The sequence below is a fragment of the Mesoplodon mirus genome, assembly GCF_964341445.2.
Source record: "Mesoplodon mirus genome assembly, chromosome: 11".
NCBI classification, from domain to species: Eukaryota; Metazoa; Chordata; class Mammalia; order Artiodactyla; family Ziphiidae; genus Mesoplodon; species Mesoplodon mirus.
This window is the reverse complement of record NC_138987.1, coordinates 99,122,798-99,138,561: the sequence shown is the minus strand read 5'-3', so window position 1 is coordinate 99,138,561 and position 15,764 is coordinate 99,122,798. Positions and strand designations below refer to the sequence as shown.

Here is a 15,764-nt window from a genome sequence, read left to right as displayed (position 1 = left end):
CCGCGGTCCCCTCACATGGGAGGAGCCTGAGGCACAGTGGAGTGCGCGCTCTGGGCTGGAGGACCGCATTCAAACCCCGATTCTCCCATAACCTCCTGGCTGCGTGATCTGCAGCCTCTGCACCCCAGTTTTCTCTACCTGCACACTGGCGGTAACCTGTCACCTTCCTCAGAGGACGGTGGTGGAGCTAAGTGGGACCCGTGCCCGGGACGAGGGGAGCTGGCGTCGGCTTGCTGTCATGACTGTGGATGCAGCTGTGGCTCTGACCTGGGTCCAGTTGAGTCCCTCCAGGGCTGGGACACACAGCCCCGTGGAGCCCTGCCTGGGTCCCTGCATCTCTGGGCGGATGTGTGCCCAGGCGTGGTACCCTGCTGTACTGTCAGCGTCTGTTTTTCTGCCTCCCTCGATGGTGATCTCCTGGAGGGCAGGTTTGCATCTCACTTGTGTTTGCGTTGTGTCAAGCACAGACCCCGCCCATCATAGGTCTTCTAGGTGCTGGGGAATATTTGCCAAATGAGCCGATGACGGCTTATGACCAGGATGCTCCTGTCCGTTGCCAGCACCCGTTGCTCCTGTTCTTGGAACCTACCTGCTGCGTGGCCTTGAGGTCAGCACCATCCCTGCTAGGCCTCCGTGTTTGTTCTCACCTATGCAAGGAAGGTGCTAGCCTAGAACCATCTCCAGGCCTCCACCCAGCTGAAGAAGCTGTGATTTCCTGCTTCTGCGACTCTATGCCTCTTATATTGTGACCCTGGACTCTGAGTTTTCCAAGGAGATCCTGCCCCAGACTTTTTAGTGGGGAGAGTAGAACGGCTGCTGGGCCGTCAGGGGTCAGGGCAAGAAATAAAGGCTCGAGGGGGAAACAAGTTCCCGCCAGGACTGCAGCACGACATCACGGCGACTTTGCCAACGTGCAGCAGAGTGGGCGGTGGGGACCAGGCTGCCAGGTCCCTCCAGGCTCTTGGCTCCGTTATGCGTCTGTGACTCTGCTGAGCTGGGACTGTCTCTTGGAAAATCATTTTAATAACTGAGCGGAAATGGAATTAAGGATATGGCTGCCAGGTGGCCAGGGCTGGGTGATGCTCATCCAGCGGGGTGTTAATTCGGCTCTGCTAATATTGCCTATTGATTATCTCTGATTAGATTCCCTTCGAGCATCACTCCTATCGTATTCCTAACAAGTGGGCCTTTGGAGAGGTGGGCTTCTGCAGAAGGTGAGGGGACCAGAGGGGGAATTAGGGCTGGGCCGGCGTCGGGGATCAGGGGAGGCCTGGGAGAGATGACCAGTAGATGCGATCACAGCGACCTGGCCCTGGACTTAAGGTCCTGGGTTGGATGAGTCCCAGCCATGCTCTGGAGGAGTTCCTCATGCTTCTACAGAGAGAAAATAGTCCACAGAGGGTGTCACAGGAGAGACTTGTAAACTCCAAACTGCCAGGTACTTGTGGGTTTTCTGTAATTCTCTTCCAGTCCACAGACCACAGCTAGGTTTGCTTACTCGTGATCGTGGAGGGAACTGTGGCCTGGGGAATTCCAAGCAGTGGATGCTACACAATTTAATTTTTCTGGCTTGAGGTCTGCAGTGTATAATCCCTAAGCCCCAACTTCATTCTGAGAAATCCCCTTTGCTAAGGCTCTCTGGATTCAGTTGGAGAAACGTCAAGTAAAAACTCAACTAAGTTGGAGATTTAATGACTTAAAGTATGGGGCGGGGACGTACTGGGGATCCCGGATGCACATGGACCCTGGGAAGGCCAAGGCTGACAGCACGGTGGCTAGTGGACACACGTGGACCACGGCGAGAGCTGAGGTTGGTTGGTTCTGAGGTTTTCCTTCCTTCCCTCTCCTCACCACACCTGGCCTCTCTCACTGTCGTGTTCCGGGACCAGGGTGACAGATGCTAACTTGTCTTCCGGCCTCCAGTCTTGCCTTCATCCTTCCACTCCACCCTCGTCGACCACAGTGGCAAATCTGAGCGCCACTCCCCTGCTGAAACCCTCCACTGACTCCTTGTCACCGGCGGGTGATATTTAAAAGCCTCTGGTCCAGGGAGGCTCTTGAGTTCCGGCCTCTTCTGCTTACGTCCCCCGCCCCAGAGCCCTCCTCCCTCGCTCTGCTTCAGCCCATGCGCCTTGCAGCAGCCCTGCTGGACCCCAGACGGCTTCCTCTTCCTGACAGCTGGGCTGCTCCCCTGCCACCTTTGCCTCGGGGCTTCCCCTTATCCTTCAGTCCTCAGACCCTGATTAAATCCTGTGTTAAAACCCGGCTGCCTCTACCCATCCTCTCCCTGCAAGCCCAGGGGCAACTTCACCCTGCTCGCCTCTCCCCTCCGCCAGCGCCTGCACAGACTCTCTCACTCCCAGCCCTCTCTTTGCCAGTAGCTCCTCCACTGGCTCTGAGCCCCTGGGTAGCGTATTGCTTGGCAGGATGGCATGTATGCAAAGGTTCATGGAAAGCAGTTCAAGCCATTGTCAACTGAAAAAAAAAAAAAAAAGCACAACCTAAGAGTTGAGAATTGTGTTTTATTCGGCAGACTTACTGAGGGCTGAAGCCCTGGAGACAGCCTCTCAGATGGCTCTGAGGGACCACTCCAAAGAGGTAGGGGAGAAGCTAGGATATATAAGAATTTTTGCAAAACAACCCCCCAAACCAGGTACTGGAACATCAAAAGATTACTGCTAACTAAAAAAAAAAGCAGAAGAAACAAAACCAGGCATCTCAAGTTGATGAATTTAGTGCTTTTCTATCTATGGGAAGATGCAAGAGTCTGGGCTCACTGAAATCATTCCTTTGACATGTAAGTTAACTATCTAAGGCCAGTGTCCTGTTTTCCTCCGTCCCGAGATCCCCTCAGTTGGGCTGCAGTGGCTGATAGCTTTATGGCCGCAACAGCTTTTGTTCACTGAGATGGCAGGTGACATTCTTTGTACACACCATCATGGTAGTGAGACAGGCTGGGACCTGGGACCCTTTGCTGGGACCTTGTACCCTTTGCTGCAACGCTTACACCTGGACATATCTCTCCTTAAGCAACAAAATACAAAGAAACTGTACGGGACTAAAAATAACCAGTGCATGCTCAGCTGGGGCAAATTCTGGACCAAAAGATACAAAGAGACCAAAAAACCCAACTGCCACTTTTGAAGAGCCTGGAGCAAAAGCAGGGGACTGCGCATGACCCCTGCACACACCACCACCTAAGGGGTGGGCAAAACACCTAAGCCACCCCTCTGGCCTGACCCCTGGACACACCCCTGCCCTCATCCCATATAAGAAACAGGCTTGCCCCCCACCGGGGAGAGAACAAGCAAGGGAACCTGTTGTTTGTTCGCACTCCCCCAGCAGGGGCCCCAATAAAGCCTTGCCTGAATTTCCTCTCTGGCCTCTGGTCAATTTTGATTGATTAGGGAGGCCAAGAAGGGTTGGTCTGTCATAATAGAACGATTGGGAAGGGAGTCAGGGATGGAATTGGAATAGGTGGAGTGTGTGGATTCGTGTGTTTGTGTGTGTGTGCACGTGCGCTCGGGTATGTGCTATAAACCAACAGATAGAGGATGATGGGTGCAGCCCCTGAGCCCCGACTCTCCCCCTGCGTGTAGGGATCACCTACACTGACCGCTGTCCAGGCCTGGTAATTAGAGGGTCTGCAGTACTGGGGAGGTCTCAGAACCCTGTTAGACCGTCTGCTTCGCTCATGACCAGCTGTGTGGACAGAGACAAACCTTTGAAATGCTCTTGAAGGAATCCAGACAGAGGGAAGATTGTGGGTGCAGACACAGAGGCCTGAGACAGCGGATCTGAGGACACGTTCGCACACAGGTGGGTTTTTCACTTTCTATTACTCCATATGCCATTGTTAATATTGGTAACAGTCAACAATTTTTTTTTTTTTTTTTTTTGCGGTACACGGGCCTCTCACTGTTGTGGCCTCTCCCGTTGCGGAGCACAGGCTCCGGACCCACAGGCTCAGCGGCCACGGCTCACGGGCCCAGCTGCTCCGCGGCATGTGGGATCCTCCCAAACCAGGGCACGAACCCGTGTCCCCTGCATCGGCAGGTGGACTCTCAACCACTGCGCCACCAGGGAAGCCCTCAACAATTTTTTAAAAGGTCTTTTAACTTCTAATTAAATAAGAATTTCTTGTGGGGGGAGTCCAATAATACAAGGATTGGTATTATTGTTTTTCTTCGTAGTTACCAACCAAGTGTGTTGAAAGAAATAATCCACCAGTGTATTATCTGTAAAATAACAAAATTAAAGGAACACTTTCAAACACTAAACAGATACCAAACAATACCCCCCCCAAAAGAAACACAATATTATATTTTAAAAAAATTATTATTTTAGGGCTTCCCTGGTGGCGCAGGGTTGAGAGTCCGCCTGCCGATGCAGGGGACATGGGTTCATGCCTCGGTCCGGGAAGATCTCACATGCCGTGGAGCGGCTGGGCCCATGAGCCATGGCCGCTGAGCCTGTGCTCCACAACTGGAGAGGCCACAACAGTGAGAGGCCCGCATACCACAAAAAAAAAAAAAAAAAAAAAAAAAAATATATATATATATATATATATATATAATTTTAAAATTACTTTTTAAAATAACAAAATAAATAAAACAAGTAAAAGGAGAATAAACAAAAATAAATAAATAGTAAAAATAAAGAAAAACTCCCCAGGTGATTCAATGGGCATCCAAAGCTGAGAACCTCAAGTTGGAAGCCTCACCTTCCCTGTGCAACTGGGGCGTAGCGGTAGGTGGGTCGTTTCTGGGAAAGCAGCTCTCCAGATCCTACCACTGTAATCCCTGCAATCCTGGCCGCCTACCTGTAGATGGAGGACGTGCTGCGGGGTCTGCTCATGAAGCCTCAAAGCAATGATGCTCAGAGATGAGAGGGAACGTGGCTTAAATTACAGCAGGAGAAAATTGGGTTAGATCAACCAAAGTGGGCCGAGGCTCCAGAATATCTGGGCACAGACTGTGAGGTGTTCACAGGTGGCTTACCGGGAGCTGTGGGGCTCTGGAGAGAGCAAACAGCCTTCCTAGAAAACAGAATGCGGAGATTTGGGGAGGCTGGCCGTGACCACCAGGGAAGTGGGCTGCAGTCTCCTCATCTGGGACAGGAGGGGGCTTGGTGAGCCCAGCTCTGGGGTCAGCCTGGCACTGCATTTGCACACAACGGCCAATGCAGATGACCCCGTGGCCAGGCAGGGATTGAGCTGGGCATGAGGCCGCCCCGCATGCCCGTGGGGTGGTCTCCCTTGTCTCCTATGAGCTGAGGAGGGAACCCAGACCCCAGGGGCGCCGAGCCACTGCTCAGGCTGCAGACTTCCATGCCATTGAGAGACGGGAAGGGGTGGGGAGGGGGGAAATGGGCCTCATGAATGAAAACTGCTCTGGGAGGGTGCAGGAGAGGGGGAGGAAGGAAAGAGGGCGGGGCTGGCACAGAGGAAGGAAAACGCAGCCTCATCTGCTTGTTTGTGTTTCTTGTATTCAAGATGCTGACTTCTAGCATATTTTTAAATCCATCAGACGTGAAAGGCTGATTTAAATAGATCTGCAGTATGAAGCTGGTAATTTCACTTGCCACCGTGGAGGAGCTGGCAGGACGCTGGCGAGGATCCAGCACCTCTCCCTGTGCCAGGGACGCTCTAGGAGCGCGGCTCTCTGTGGCGCTTTTAGGCAGGTGCTTTCCCCGCTGACTGGGGGAGGGTGACACAGGCTGGGGGGAGGGGAGAGGGGTAGTGGGAAACTGAACTCGAGATGTGAACTGGCCCAACATTCTCCTGGGCCAGGGGAGCCTCCTGGTTTAACCCATCCTGACTCCCTGTCACACACTTATACTACATACTCTCACTTCGATCTCAGCTCAGAAGAATCCTAGACTCTTGGGGTCAGTGGGCTGGAGGTGAGGGCCTAGCAACTCATGGTATCTAGTTTCTCACCTGCATTCCTTAAAGCAGAACCTCAACATCTGCTTGAATGCCTCTAGTGTCGGAGAGCTCAGTACCTTATGAGGCATCCTGCTCCTTTGCTGGACAGCAGTCACTGGGTAAACTTCCCTGGGATGACACGAAAGCCCCGTCCTCTGCGTTGACCAGTTCTACGCTTGTCCTCTTGGCATGATGCCAGAGTCAGCCCCTTACCCCTGAAGGTGGTACTCAGATCCCTCCCCCAGCCCAGTGCTTCTGTACCAGTGCCTAGTCTCCTTCCCATAAACTTACCCCATACATCTCTGCAAAACCAAAATATTTCTGGGCGCTCAATGAACATATTTCCTGTTGTAGGAATGCATGTTTTCCAATGCAACAAAATTCCAGGAATGACAAGACTCTGTCATTCAATTTTGTTGTCATTCAACCCACTCTGGCCCCTACTCTGGGGTCAGGCTATGCTTACCGTTGGCCTTCGGTGTATGGAGGTCCCCTCATCCCCAGGAGCTTGTCTCCAGGGAGAGGCGCCCAACTCCTAAAGAGACGGGTGTGCCCAGGTGGGCAGGGGCAGCAAGGCCGGCAGACTGGGCTGGGGGAGTTCCCTCGGGGCCCTGCAGGGAGAGGACCCTGGGGTCGTTGTCACGGTGTTTTTTAGTTGTGGGTTTCCCGGTGTTTCCTCCCCTCAGTGCCCTGAAGCTCAAGGGCTGTCAGCAAGCCGGTCTTCCTTTCCTGCTCCCTCATCTGCTGACACAGCCCAAGACAAACATCGGGTGCTTTAGAGCCTCAGTGGAGGCACTGAAGAGGGTCCATCCTTCACTCATTCATGGAACATAAACGTTTGTGAAAGAGGTTGTTCAGAAAGTGTATTGTGGGACAATGGACATAGCCTACATCTACAGTTTTAACCACTTAAAAATGTACAATTCAGAGGCATCAAGTACATTCACAGCAGTGTGTGTGCAGCCCTCACTCACTGCCCTCCAAGGCCAGAACTTGTGCCTCATCACAAAGTGAAAGTGTGTCCTAAACCATGAGGGTAAAGGTGGTTCGATTAGGAGTGTGGTAGCTAAAGTCTTAAATCCGCCCGTCCACCCTTCCGGTGTCTGTTACGTGCCAGGCCCTAGTACATACAAAAGTGAATCAGACCTGAACCCTGCCAGGGGGAGCCTGGAGCCTGGATGCCAGGCCCCCTGTCCACCTTCAACGCAGAGGGGGAAGATACAGAGCGTTCTTAGACCAAGTGTCTAGCTTGGAGGAATGCAGGTTTTCCTTGTTTTATTAGCCTAGGGAAATGGGAAATGGTCTTGTGTGAGACCCCAGCTTCTCCCAGTACCAAGACTTGAGGGATTTTCTCTCTTGCCTATTGTGTTTTGCTCTGGTCTCTTCACGGGAGACAGATGTGATAACTAGTCTGCCTAGAGCTTTTCAGTTGACTAAGCCCTGCCCCCAGGGTTCTCATTTGACCTACACACACCTGGTGAGGGTAGTCGGGCAGAGAGAACTCTTTTACAGCCTGGGAAGCTGGGGCTCAGAGCATCAAGATGTAGGTTCTCACTCTGCACAGGTCTTTAGGGGCTAGAGAAAGCCTTTGGCAGAGACACCGCCTGGGTGAAGGTGGATGGTTCCACACCAGGAAAGAGGGCCGGGCAGGGAAGTATCTTTTCATGCTCAGAGGCACGGAGCCCAGGTCAGATTGAGCTGTCGAGCTGCCAGCAGGAGCCGGGGCGGCTTTAGGGTGATGAGACAGAGGCTTTGATGGGCCTCACACTGTCTGAAAGGCAATCAAACCGCAGCAGCTGGAATGACACTCAGCACTTTGTGTTAAAGTCAGAAGCAGCTCCTCATTGGAGGCAGCGGGAAAACCCCATGGGTCTACTAGGCCACAGGGGTCCAGGTGTCCAGCGGAGTGACCCACCAAGTGGTGGGCCTTGCTCTTGACACACAACACTCTGCTCTTAACTGGACCTTTAGGCAAACATTGCTGGCCAGACACTGTGCCCAAAATGAGGTGACAGAAGTGAATGTTCGTGCCCTCAGGGGAGCGGACACTGTGTATAGATAAACCCCACACCCAAACTTTACAGAACGCCCCGGCAACCCATGGACTGGATGTTGGATCACCCCAACCCTCTGCCCGTGACCTGCTCATTGAACCCCACTTCCATAGTCACATGACCCAAACTCATTCTTATGCCCCTTGAGCACCACACGTTTTAATTCTTCTTTTTGAGTCAAAAAAGATTCCATCCTCTCTCTCCATGTTCTCTGGGCATTTTTGCTTAGTAGTGCCGTGTTTTTATGTGTAGTATTTATTTTTATAGGTCAGATGCGTGCGGTCATAATCGTTATGATACCACAGGCCTCACTGGACCTAGGAGTCCTTCTTTTTCGGGAGTGGAATCTCCCAGTGCTGTGACAAGGGCCTGCATTGACCACTTCTGGATCAGAGCCCAGGCCCTGATAAAGCCCCAGCCCTTGGAGGGGATCAGTCCCTGGACCTGACCCAGTCCTGCCCAAGGATGATAAATGGCCCAGCCTCACAAGTGCTTCTCAGTTTCCACATTGGTCTCAGGTCCTCTGCCAAGCACCATTTGGCTTCCCACCCCCCATCATTTCTAGCAGGGTCCTTCCTAAACAGGGCACTTCGATTATGTGCCCTATTTGTGTGAAGGGTAGAGTTATGATGTTCTTTGTTACTGCTGCTGCTGCTAATTAGCACGTCTATTAATAGAAACGTTAATAGTTAGGAAGTGGGGAGGTTTAGAAAGCTCCTGTATCCTGCCAACCATCATCATCCTCACCCCACCAACACACACCCCAGGATAAGGAGGGAGGGAATAACTAATGACTACGGATTTTGACTGAATTGGTTGGAATTTGTAGAGCCACTTTCTGTTCCCCAGAATGATGGGAGGAGAAATAGCAGGAAACCTAGGGCCAGTCAGCAACAGGACAGCTAAGCCTTGGTTTTTGTATGCTTATATACTGTGATTTCATTATTTTGAAGTAATTAAACTGCTTTTTTTTTTTTTTGCGGTATGCAGGCCTCTCACTGTTGTGGCCTCTCCCATTGCGGAGCACAGGCTCTGGACACGCAGGCTCAGCGGCCATGGCTCACGGGCCCAGCCGCCCTGCGGCATGTGGGATCTTCCCAGACCAGGGCACAAACCCACGTCCCCTGCATCGGCAGGCAGACTCTCAACCACTGCGCCACCAGGGAAGCCCTAAACTGCTTTTTAAATAAGCTTCTGATTTGCAGTCTTCCCACACCTATCCCTTGTGAGTGAAGCTTTGTGGAATGTCTGGATTCCTGGCAGGAGGGGGAACACTGCGTGAGGATTTCTGGCCTCCCTTCACTTCCCCATGGAACTGGACACCTCCTTGAGCAGCTCATCTCCAGCAGGGCAGCCAAAAGCTCAAGGTGGAGGGGAGGGTTTCTCAGATCTAAACAACTTCTGATTTTAAGGTCCCTCCTCCAATCTAGAAGAGAAGAAAGACTTTGGGGAGGAGGTTTGGGATGGGGCTAAGGAATGAGACCAGAGTCATGGCTACATTGTGTGAAGTGGGAGAAAGAAAGCAGGGATGGCAAGCAGAGCTTGATTTGTGCACAGGGCAGATGGCTACCAGTGTGAGGTCTTTGAAACTTTAAATCCAGCTATTTAAAATATGTTCAAAGACCTGAAGGAAACCATGTCTAAATAACTAAAGGAAAGTGTGAGAACAATGTCTCACCAAATAGAGAATATCAATAAAGAGACAGAAATTATCAAAAAGAATCAAACAGAAATTGTGGAGTTGACAAGTACAATAATAAAATTCACTAGAAGTACAATGAAAAATTCACTAGAGGGTCCCAACAGCATATCTGAGCAGGCAGAAGAAAGAATTAGTGAGCTTGAAGATAAGGCAATTGAGATTATCCAGTCTGAGGAACACAAATAAAAAAGAAAGAAAGAAAGAAAAATGAACAGAGCCTCAGAAACCTGTGGGACACCATCAAGCACGCCAACATATGCACAATCAGATTCTATAAGGAAGGGAAAGGGAGAGAGAAACAAAAATAATATTTAAAGAAATAATAACCAACCCCCCCCCAAATTTGATGAAAGCCATTAATTTATACACCCAAGAAGCTCAGTGAGCTGCAAGTAGGATAAACTCAAAGGGATCTATTGTTAGACACATAAAAATCAAACCATTGAACGACAAAGACAAAAATCTTTGAAAGCAGCAAGAAAGAAGCAACTCGGGCCTCCCTGGTGGCGCAGTGGTTGAGAGTCCGCCTGCCGATGCAGGGGATACGGGTTCGTGCCCCGGTCTGGGAGGATCCCATATGCCGCGGAGCGGCTGGGCCCGTGAGCCATGGCCGCTGGGCCTGCGCATCCGGAGCCTGTGCTCCGCAACGGGGGAGGCGACAACAGTGAGAGGCCCGCATACCGCAAAAAAAAAAAAAAAAAAAAAAAAAAGAAGCAACTCATCACATACAAAGGATCCTCAATAAGATGAACAGATGATTTCTCATTAGAAACCATGGAGGCCAGAAACAGTGGGATGGTAAAGTCAAAGTACTGACGGCGGGTGGGGCGGGGGGAAGAAACCCTGTCAGTCAAAAGTTCTATATCTGGTAAAACTATCTTTCAAAACTAAAGGATAAATTAAGACATTTCCAGAAAAAAAAAAATGAGAGAGTTTGTCTCTAGCAGACCTGCCCTACAAGAAACACTACTGAAATAAAAGGACACTAAATAGCAACTTCAGTCAACATGAAAAAAATAAAGAGCACTGGTAAAAGTAATTACATAAATAAATTAGGATGATATAAATGTATTTTTTGTTTGTAACTCCTTTCTACTGACTTAAAAGACAACTGCATAAAGCAATAAATACAAATCTATGTTGATGGGCATAAAATGTATAAAGATGTAATTTATAATAATAACAGGGGAAGGGGGAATGGAAATTATACAGGAACAAATTTTTTATACTATTGGAATTAAGTCATTATAAATCCAAACTGTTGTAAATTGAGATATTAATGGTGACCCCCCCAGGGCAACCACCAAGAAAACAAATAAATTATACATAGTAAATAAAATTACAAGAGAATTACAGTTGTACAGTAGAAAATAACTAATACAAACAACAAAAGAAGGAAGTAGTGGAGGAATAGAGAAACAAAAAGGACATATGAAATACAGAAAAGAAATAGCAAAGTGGCTGACACAAATCACACTTTACCCATCACATTAAATATAAACAGATTAAACTTTCCAATTAAAAAGCAGATACTGGAAGAAAAGATTTAAAAACATGATCCAACTACATGCTGTCTACAAGAGAACCACTTTAGATTCAAAGGCACAAATAGGTTGAAGGTAAAAGGGTAGGGAAGACATCATGAGGAAGATGTATCAACCAAAAGAGCTGGAGTGGCTGTACTAACATCAGACAAAATAGACTTTAAGACAAAATTGTGACTAAAGACAAAGAAGCACACTTTATGATGATAAAGGGTCAATTCATCAAGAAGAGATAACAATTATAAACATAAAAGTGAGTGAAGTAAGTCAGACAGAGAAAGACAAATATCATATAATATCGCTTATATATGGATTCTGAAAAAAAGAGTACAAATGAACTTACTTATAAAACAGAAATAGAGGTCACTGATGTAGAACACAAACTTATGGTTACCAAGGAGTCACAGATGTAGAAAACAAACTTATGGTTACCAAGGGAGGGATAAATCAGGAGACTGGGATTGACATATACACACTACTATATATAAAATAGATAACTACTAAGAACCTACTGTATAGCACAAGGAACTCACTCAGTACTCTGTAAAGACCTATATGGGAAAATAACCTAAAAAAGAGTGGATATATGTACATGTATAATTGATTCACTTTGCTGTATAACAGAAACTAACACAACATTTTAAATCAACTGTACTCCAATAAAAAATTTTTTTAATATATAAGAACTTAGAAATAGAGCCCCAAGTACATGAAGCAAACTGAGACCTTTAAGAGGAGCACAGGAGAAGCAGCTCTGTCCTAAATATTTGACCCCCATGACTCACTATGGTGCTTAAACGTCTAGCACTAAGGATTTATTCCTTTGAGTTAAAGTTTTGTCTCCTTTAGAGTTCTTTGTTAAAGTATAAATATGGCCCTGAACACCACTGGCATTAACACGTTGGCTGAAATTGGTTTAAGACCCTTTGGAGTAGTGACCACTCATGACAGAGACAAAGGGTTGAGCCATTTAGGATGGAGGCTGCAGACGCCGCCTGTGGGCCTGGGGGAGAGAAGGGGGGAGGGGACTCCAAGACTGGGCAGAGGTATGAACACTGGGGGAAGAGTACAGGGCGGGGAGAGGTGGGAGAAAGTCAGGGTATCACAGAGCAACAGAAGAGACCCCAGAGGGGCTGTGAGGGGAAATAAGTGTGGGACGAGGAGCAAAGCGACAGGGCTGTTGGTTTGGTGATGGAGCTCGTGGTGGCCACTCAGGGTGAAGGCAGCTGCAGACCCGGGAGAAGCCCAAGGAATCAGAATCGGGGAGCGAGCATGGGGCCAGGGATGCCGACGAGCACAGGGCATCCCTGGGTAAGCACCAGGAACGGGCTGAGTCCAGGAGAACCATGGCAGGGAGGGAGAGTGGTGGGACGTGGGCCCGACTGGAAAACCAGGAAACCCACAGGACAAAGACAGGCAGGGCCAAGAGGCAACGCCGGACACAAGCTCAGAAGCCGGGGGAATGGGCTGGACAAGCAGGCACACAAACGAGGTGGTGTCCGTGCAGTTCCCAGTTACGGGAGGACGCTTAGTGTTAGCTGCTGCTAAACCTGAAACTGAGGCAAGGCAAGGGGTCTGGGCAGAAACTCGACCTTGACCATGACCATAGCCCCTACTTGTCAGCACCTATGTGTTCTGGGCAGTTCACATGCACTGCCTCCCGTGATACCTAAACATCCCTGTGAGGTAGACGTGGAAACCTCCCGTCTACAGACAGACAGGAAACCTGCTTAAGTGACTTGCTCAGAGTCATTCCAGCAGCAAGGGGGTGGAGCTAGGAGGCTTTTCTGACCCACTGTGCTAGGCTCTGGGCCGGGCTGGCGGCCACTGGGGTTGCTTCAAAGGAATAGGGAGGGAAGGGGCACCTGAGACCCAGGGACACAGAACTTCTGAGAGTCTCTCTGAGGTGCCCCTCTGCCATTTTTTTTCAGGTGGGGCTAGAGAAGGAAGCAGCAGAGGCCTAACGACCCTTCCTGCCCCTCTTTCTGCCTGGATCTTTGAGGGTTCGTGGGGATTTACCCAACATGCTGGAAGGCCAGGCACTAGGGTCATCCCACCCTGCTCGAAACCCAAACCAGGGACTAGTGTCTGGGGATGAAGGCACCTGTGGGCTTGGGGAGCCCCGGCTACAGCCTGCTGGGCCCATGAGTCCCGTTGACATCTCTGTTTTTTGTCAGAAGCGGGAGAGCTTGTTCACTTTCTCCATGCTGTCCCCTCTCTTCTACCTGCCCTGCACGTGCACACACACAGACATTGCAAGGCCACTTCTGGGTGACCCATCCCACGAGTGAGACCATCAGCAGCGCCCTCTCTTAGGGAAAGGAGCTTCCTGTGGGGTCCCTTCACACCTGGACTGGGGGCCAGCATAAGTTAGACAGTGAACACAAGCCCTCCGAGCAGGAAGAACCTGAAGCATCAAACTGCCCACTCCTTATTTTACTGATGCGATGGGGGCCCGGGAGGGAGCAGGCTTGCCCAAGATCCTGGGCACCTCCAGGTGCTTGGTGCTGGCTTTTGTCCCCCACCTCTGTGGGCTCCCAGGGGCCTACAAAGGCTGGACGAGAGAGAAAGTCTGCACATGGCGGCTGGCGCTTGCTTGTGGCCCATGGGCTCTGACCCTGAGGCTGGTTTGGGAAAGAGGCCACAGGAATACCCTTGGGAGCTCTGGCCGGTGGCTTTCCCTCCCGCCCCGCGGTCCGGCTGGCTCTGTGCAGGTGTCTTGAATCATCTTCTTGGAGGCCCGTGGATACTTTCTGCTCCCTTCCTTCCTGCATGCCCCACTGCACATGGACGTCACCCAATTTCCTATGGGGGGCCTGGGTCTAGCCCTAGGATGGTCACAGGCAGTGATATTTATGATCATTGCATCCAAACTCCCAGCCAGGGCAAGAGTGCCCTCGCCAACCCCCTGGACACCAGCCAGTGACGCTGGAGCGCTGCCAGGGGTTGGGACCTCACCACCTAGCGGACGGGCCCACACACAGGCCCAGATCAGTCCCCTCCATCCAAGTGCCCTGTGCCGGGGCCCTCACAGGGGTGCCAAGGCCGACAGCTACCCTCTGTTCACACTCAGACCCCAGCAAAATGTCAACATCACAGCCACACTTTAAAAAAAAAATAGAGCCTTCTAGAAAAAAGTAACATAAAGTGAAATCAGTAACTACGGACCTGGTGTTGGGCCTCCCTGCCTGCCTGTCAATCTACCCTGTTAATCATCATGTACAAATTTTGAAGAGCTATTTTGAGAAACATTTAGAAAATGGCTTTTACATAGCTATATATACTTATTTATACCCTCAGACATGGCCTCTCTGTTTAGCAACAGATGGTTTTGTTGCCCTGGTTTTCTTTTCATCTCCTAGTCAAAGTTAAGCAGTTAGTAAGCCCACTCCCTGACCCCAGGCGTACATTTATCGCCCACTCTCCACCTTGGCGTCAGGGGTCTGGGTGGGCGGCGGGGAGCAAAGGCTGTGGTTTTTGGAAGGCATGGCTCCAGAGAACCCAAGGGGTCAAATACTGGAGGCATGGTGGCTGCTGAGAGAGGAGGGGCCCAGAAGCTTGGGAAGGAGCAGGACCAGTGAGGGGGAGAGGGTGGGACAGGATGCAGGTACCCCAGTGTGCTTTTCTCAACACCCACGGGCATCTCAACGTCCACGAAGCACATGCAAGGGTATCCCACTGCCATCCAGAGAACAGGCTCCAAGGCCAGACCAGCTGCTCCAGTGCTGTGTCTTTGGCCTACAGGAAGCAGCAAGTCTGCCTTGCTCAGTTGCCATGGCAACCTCAGTGCCGAGGCTCCTAAGGGCAGGGGGCGAGAAGGGAGGTGGGAAAGGCACGTGGTGGCTTTTCTGGAAAAGCCCATCTGTTGTTTCCCCAGGAAACCAAGCCGGGGGGAGAAAAAAGAAAGGGATAGGCAACTGGGTCTAGACAGAGAAGGGGGAGAAAGACCCCAAGATGCTCCAAGAGCAGCTTTCCTGACGGGATGTGTTTTCCTTCCTTTGGGGTGGGGGACATCGCTGACAAGGATAAAGGTCTGGATGGGCCTTGGTGAGGGCATCTGTGCAGGAGGCAGGGTAGGCCCTGTGGCCTCAGGCCTGGGTGGGAGTCCTAGGGGGCCTGTATCAGCCGCAGCAGGCTTTCTTCTTGGCGGGGCGGTCAATCTGAATGGTGTCTTCCCTCACTGTGTCTTCTTGTTCCTTGAGGATCCTGGGAGAGGGTAAGGTAGAGTGTCAGCAGCAGAGAAGCTGCGAGGCACCTCAGGTTACAGGCCATCTGGGTCATGAGGAGGGACCCAGCCTCCCCAGAGCATCAGAGAGAGAGAGTCCTCCAAGTCTCCCCCGGTGAGCACAGGTGCACGACTATAATTTGTAAAGCCAGAGTGTAGTCAATATGCGTCCTTCATAACACCTCCTCCAGGAAGTCTCTCCTGATGCTCTGAGAGCACGTGGATCCTTTCTCCATTATAGCCCCATCACTGGGTGTAATGCACTGCTTCTGTGCGGGCTCCCTCAGCAGAGGGTGAGGTGCTGACGGCA

The 15,764-nt window shown here is 50.7% G+C and overlaps 1 protein-coding gene across 1 annotated transcript in view; it reads right to left on the bottom strand.

The window, feature by feature from the left end:
- Positions 1-11,884: 11,884 nt before the first annotated feature.
- The window catches only part of CRACR2A (calcium release activated channel regulator 2A), a 107,793-nt gene continuing 103,913 nt past the window's right edge, over positions 11,885-15,764 (bottom strand). The window contains exon 19 of the mRNA XM_082634791.1: positions 11,885-15,435. Within this exon, the coding sequence (XP_082490917.1) occupies positions 15,351-15,435 (85 nt within the window). The 3' untranslated portion in view covers positions 11,885-15,350. The remainder of the gene's footprint in view (positions 15,436-15,764) is intronic.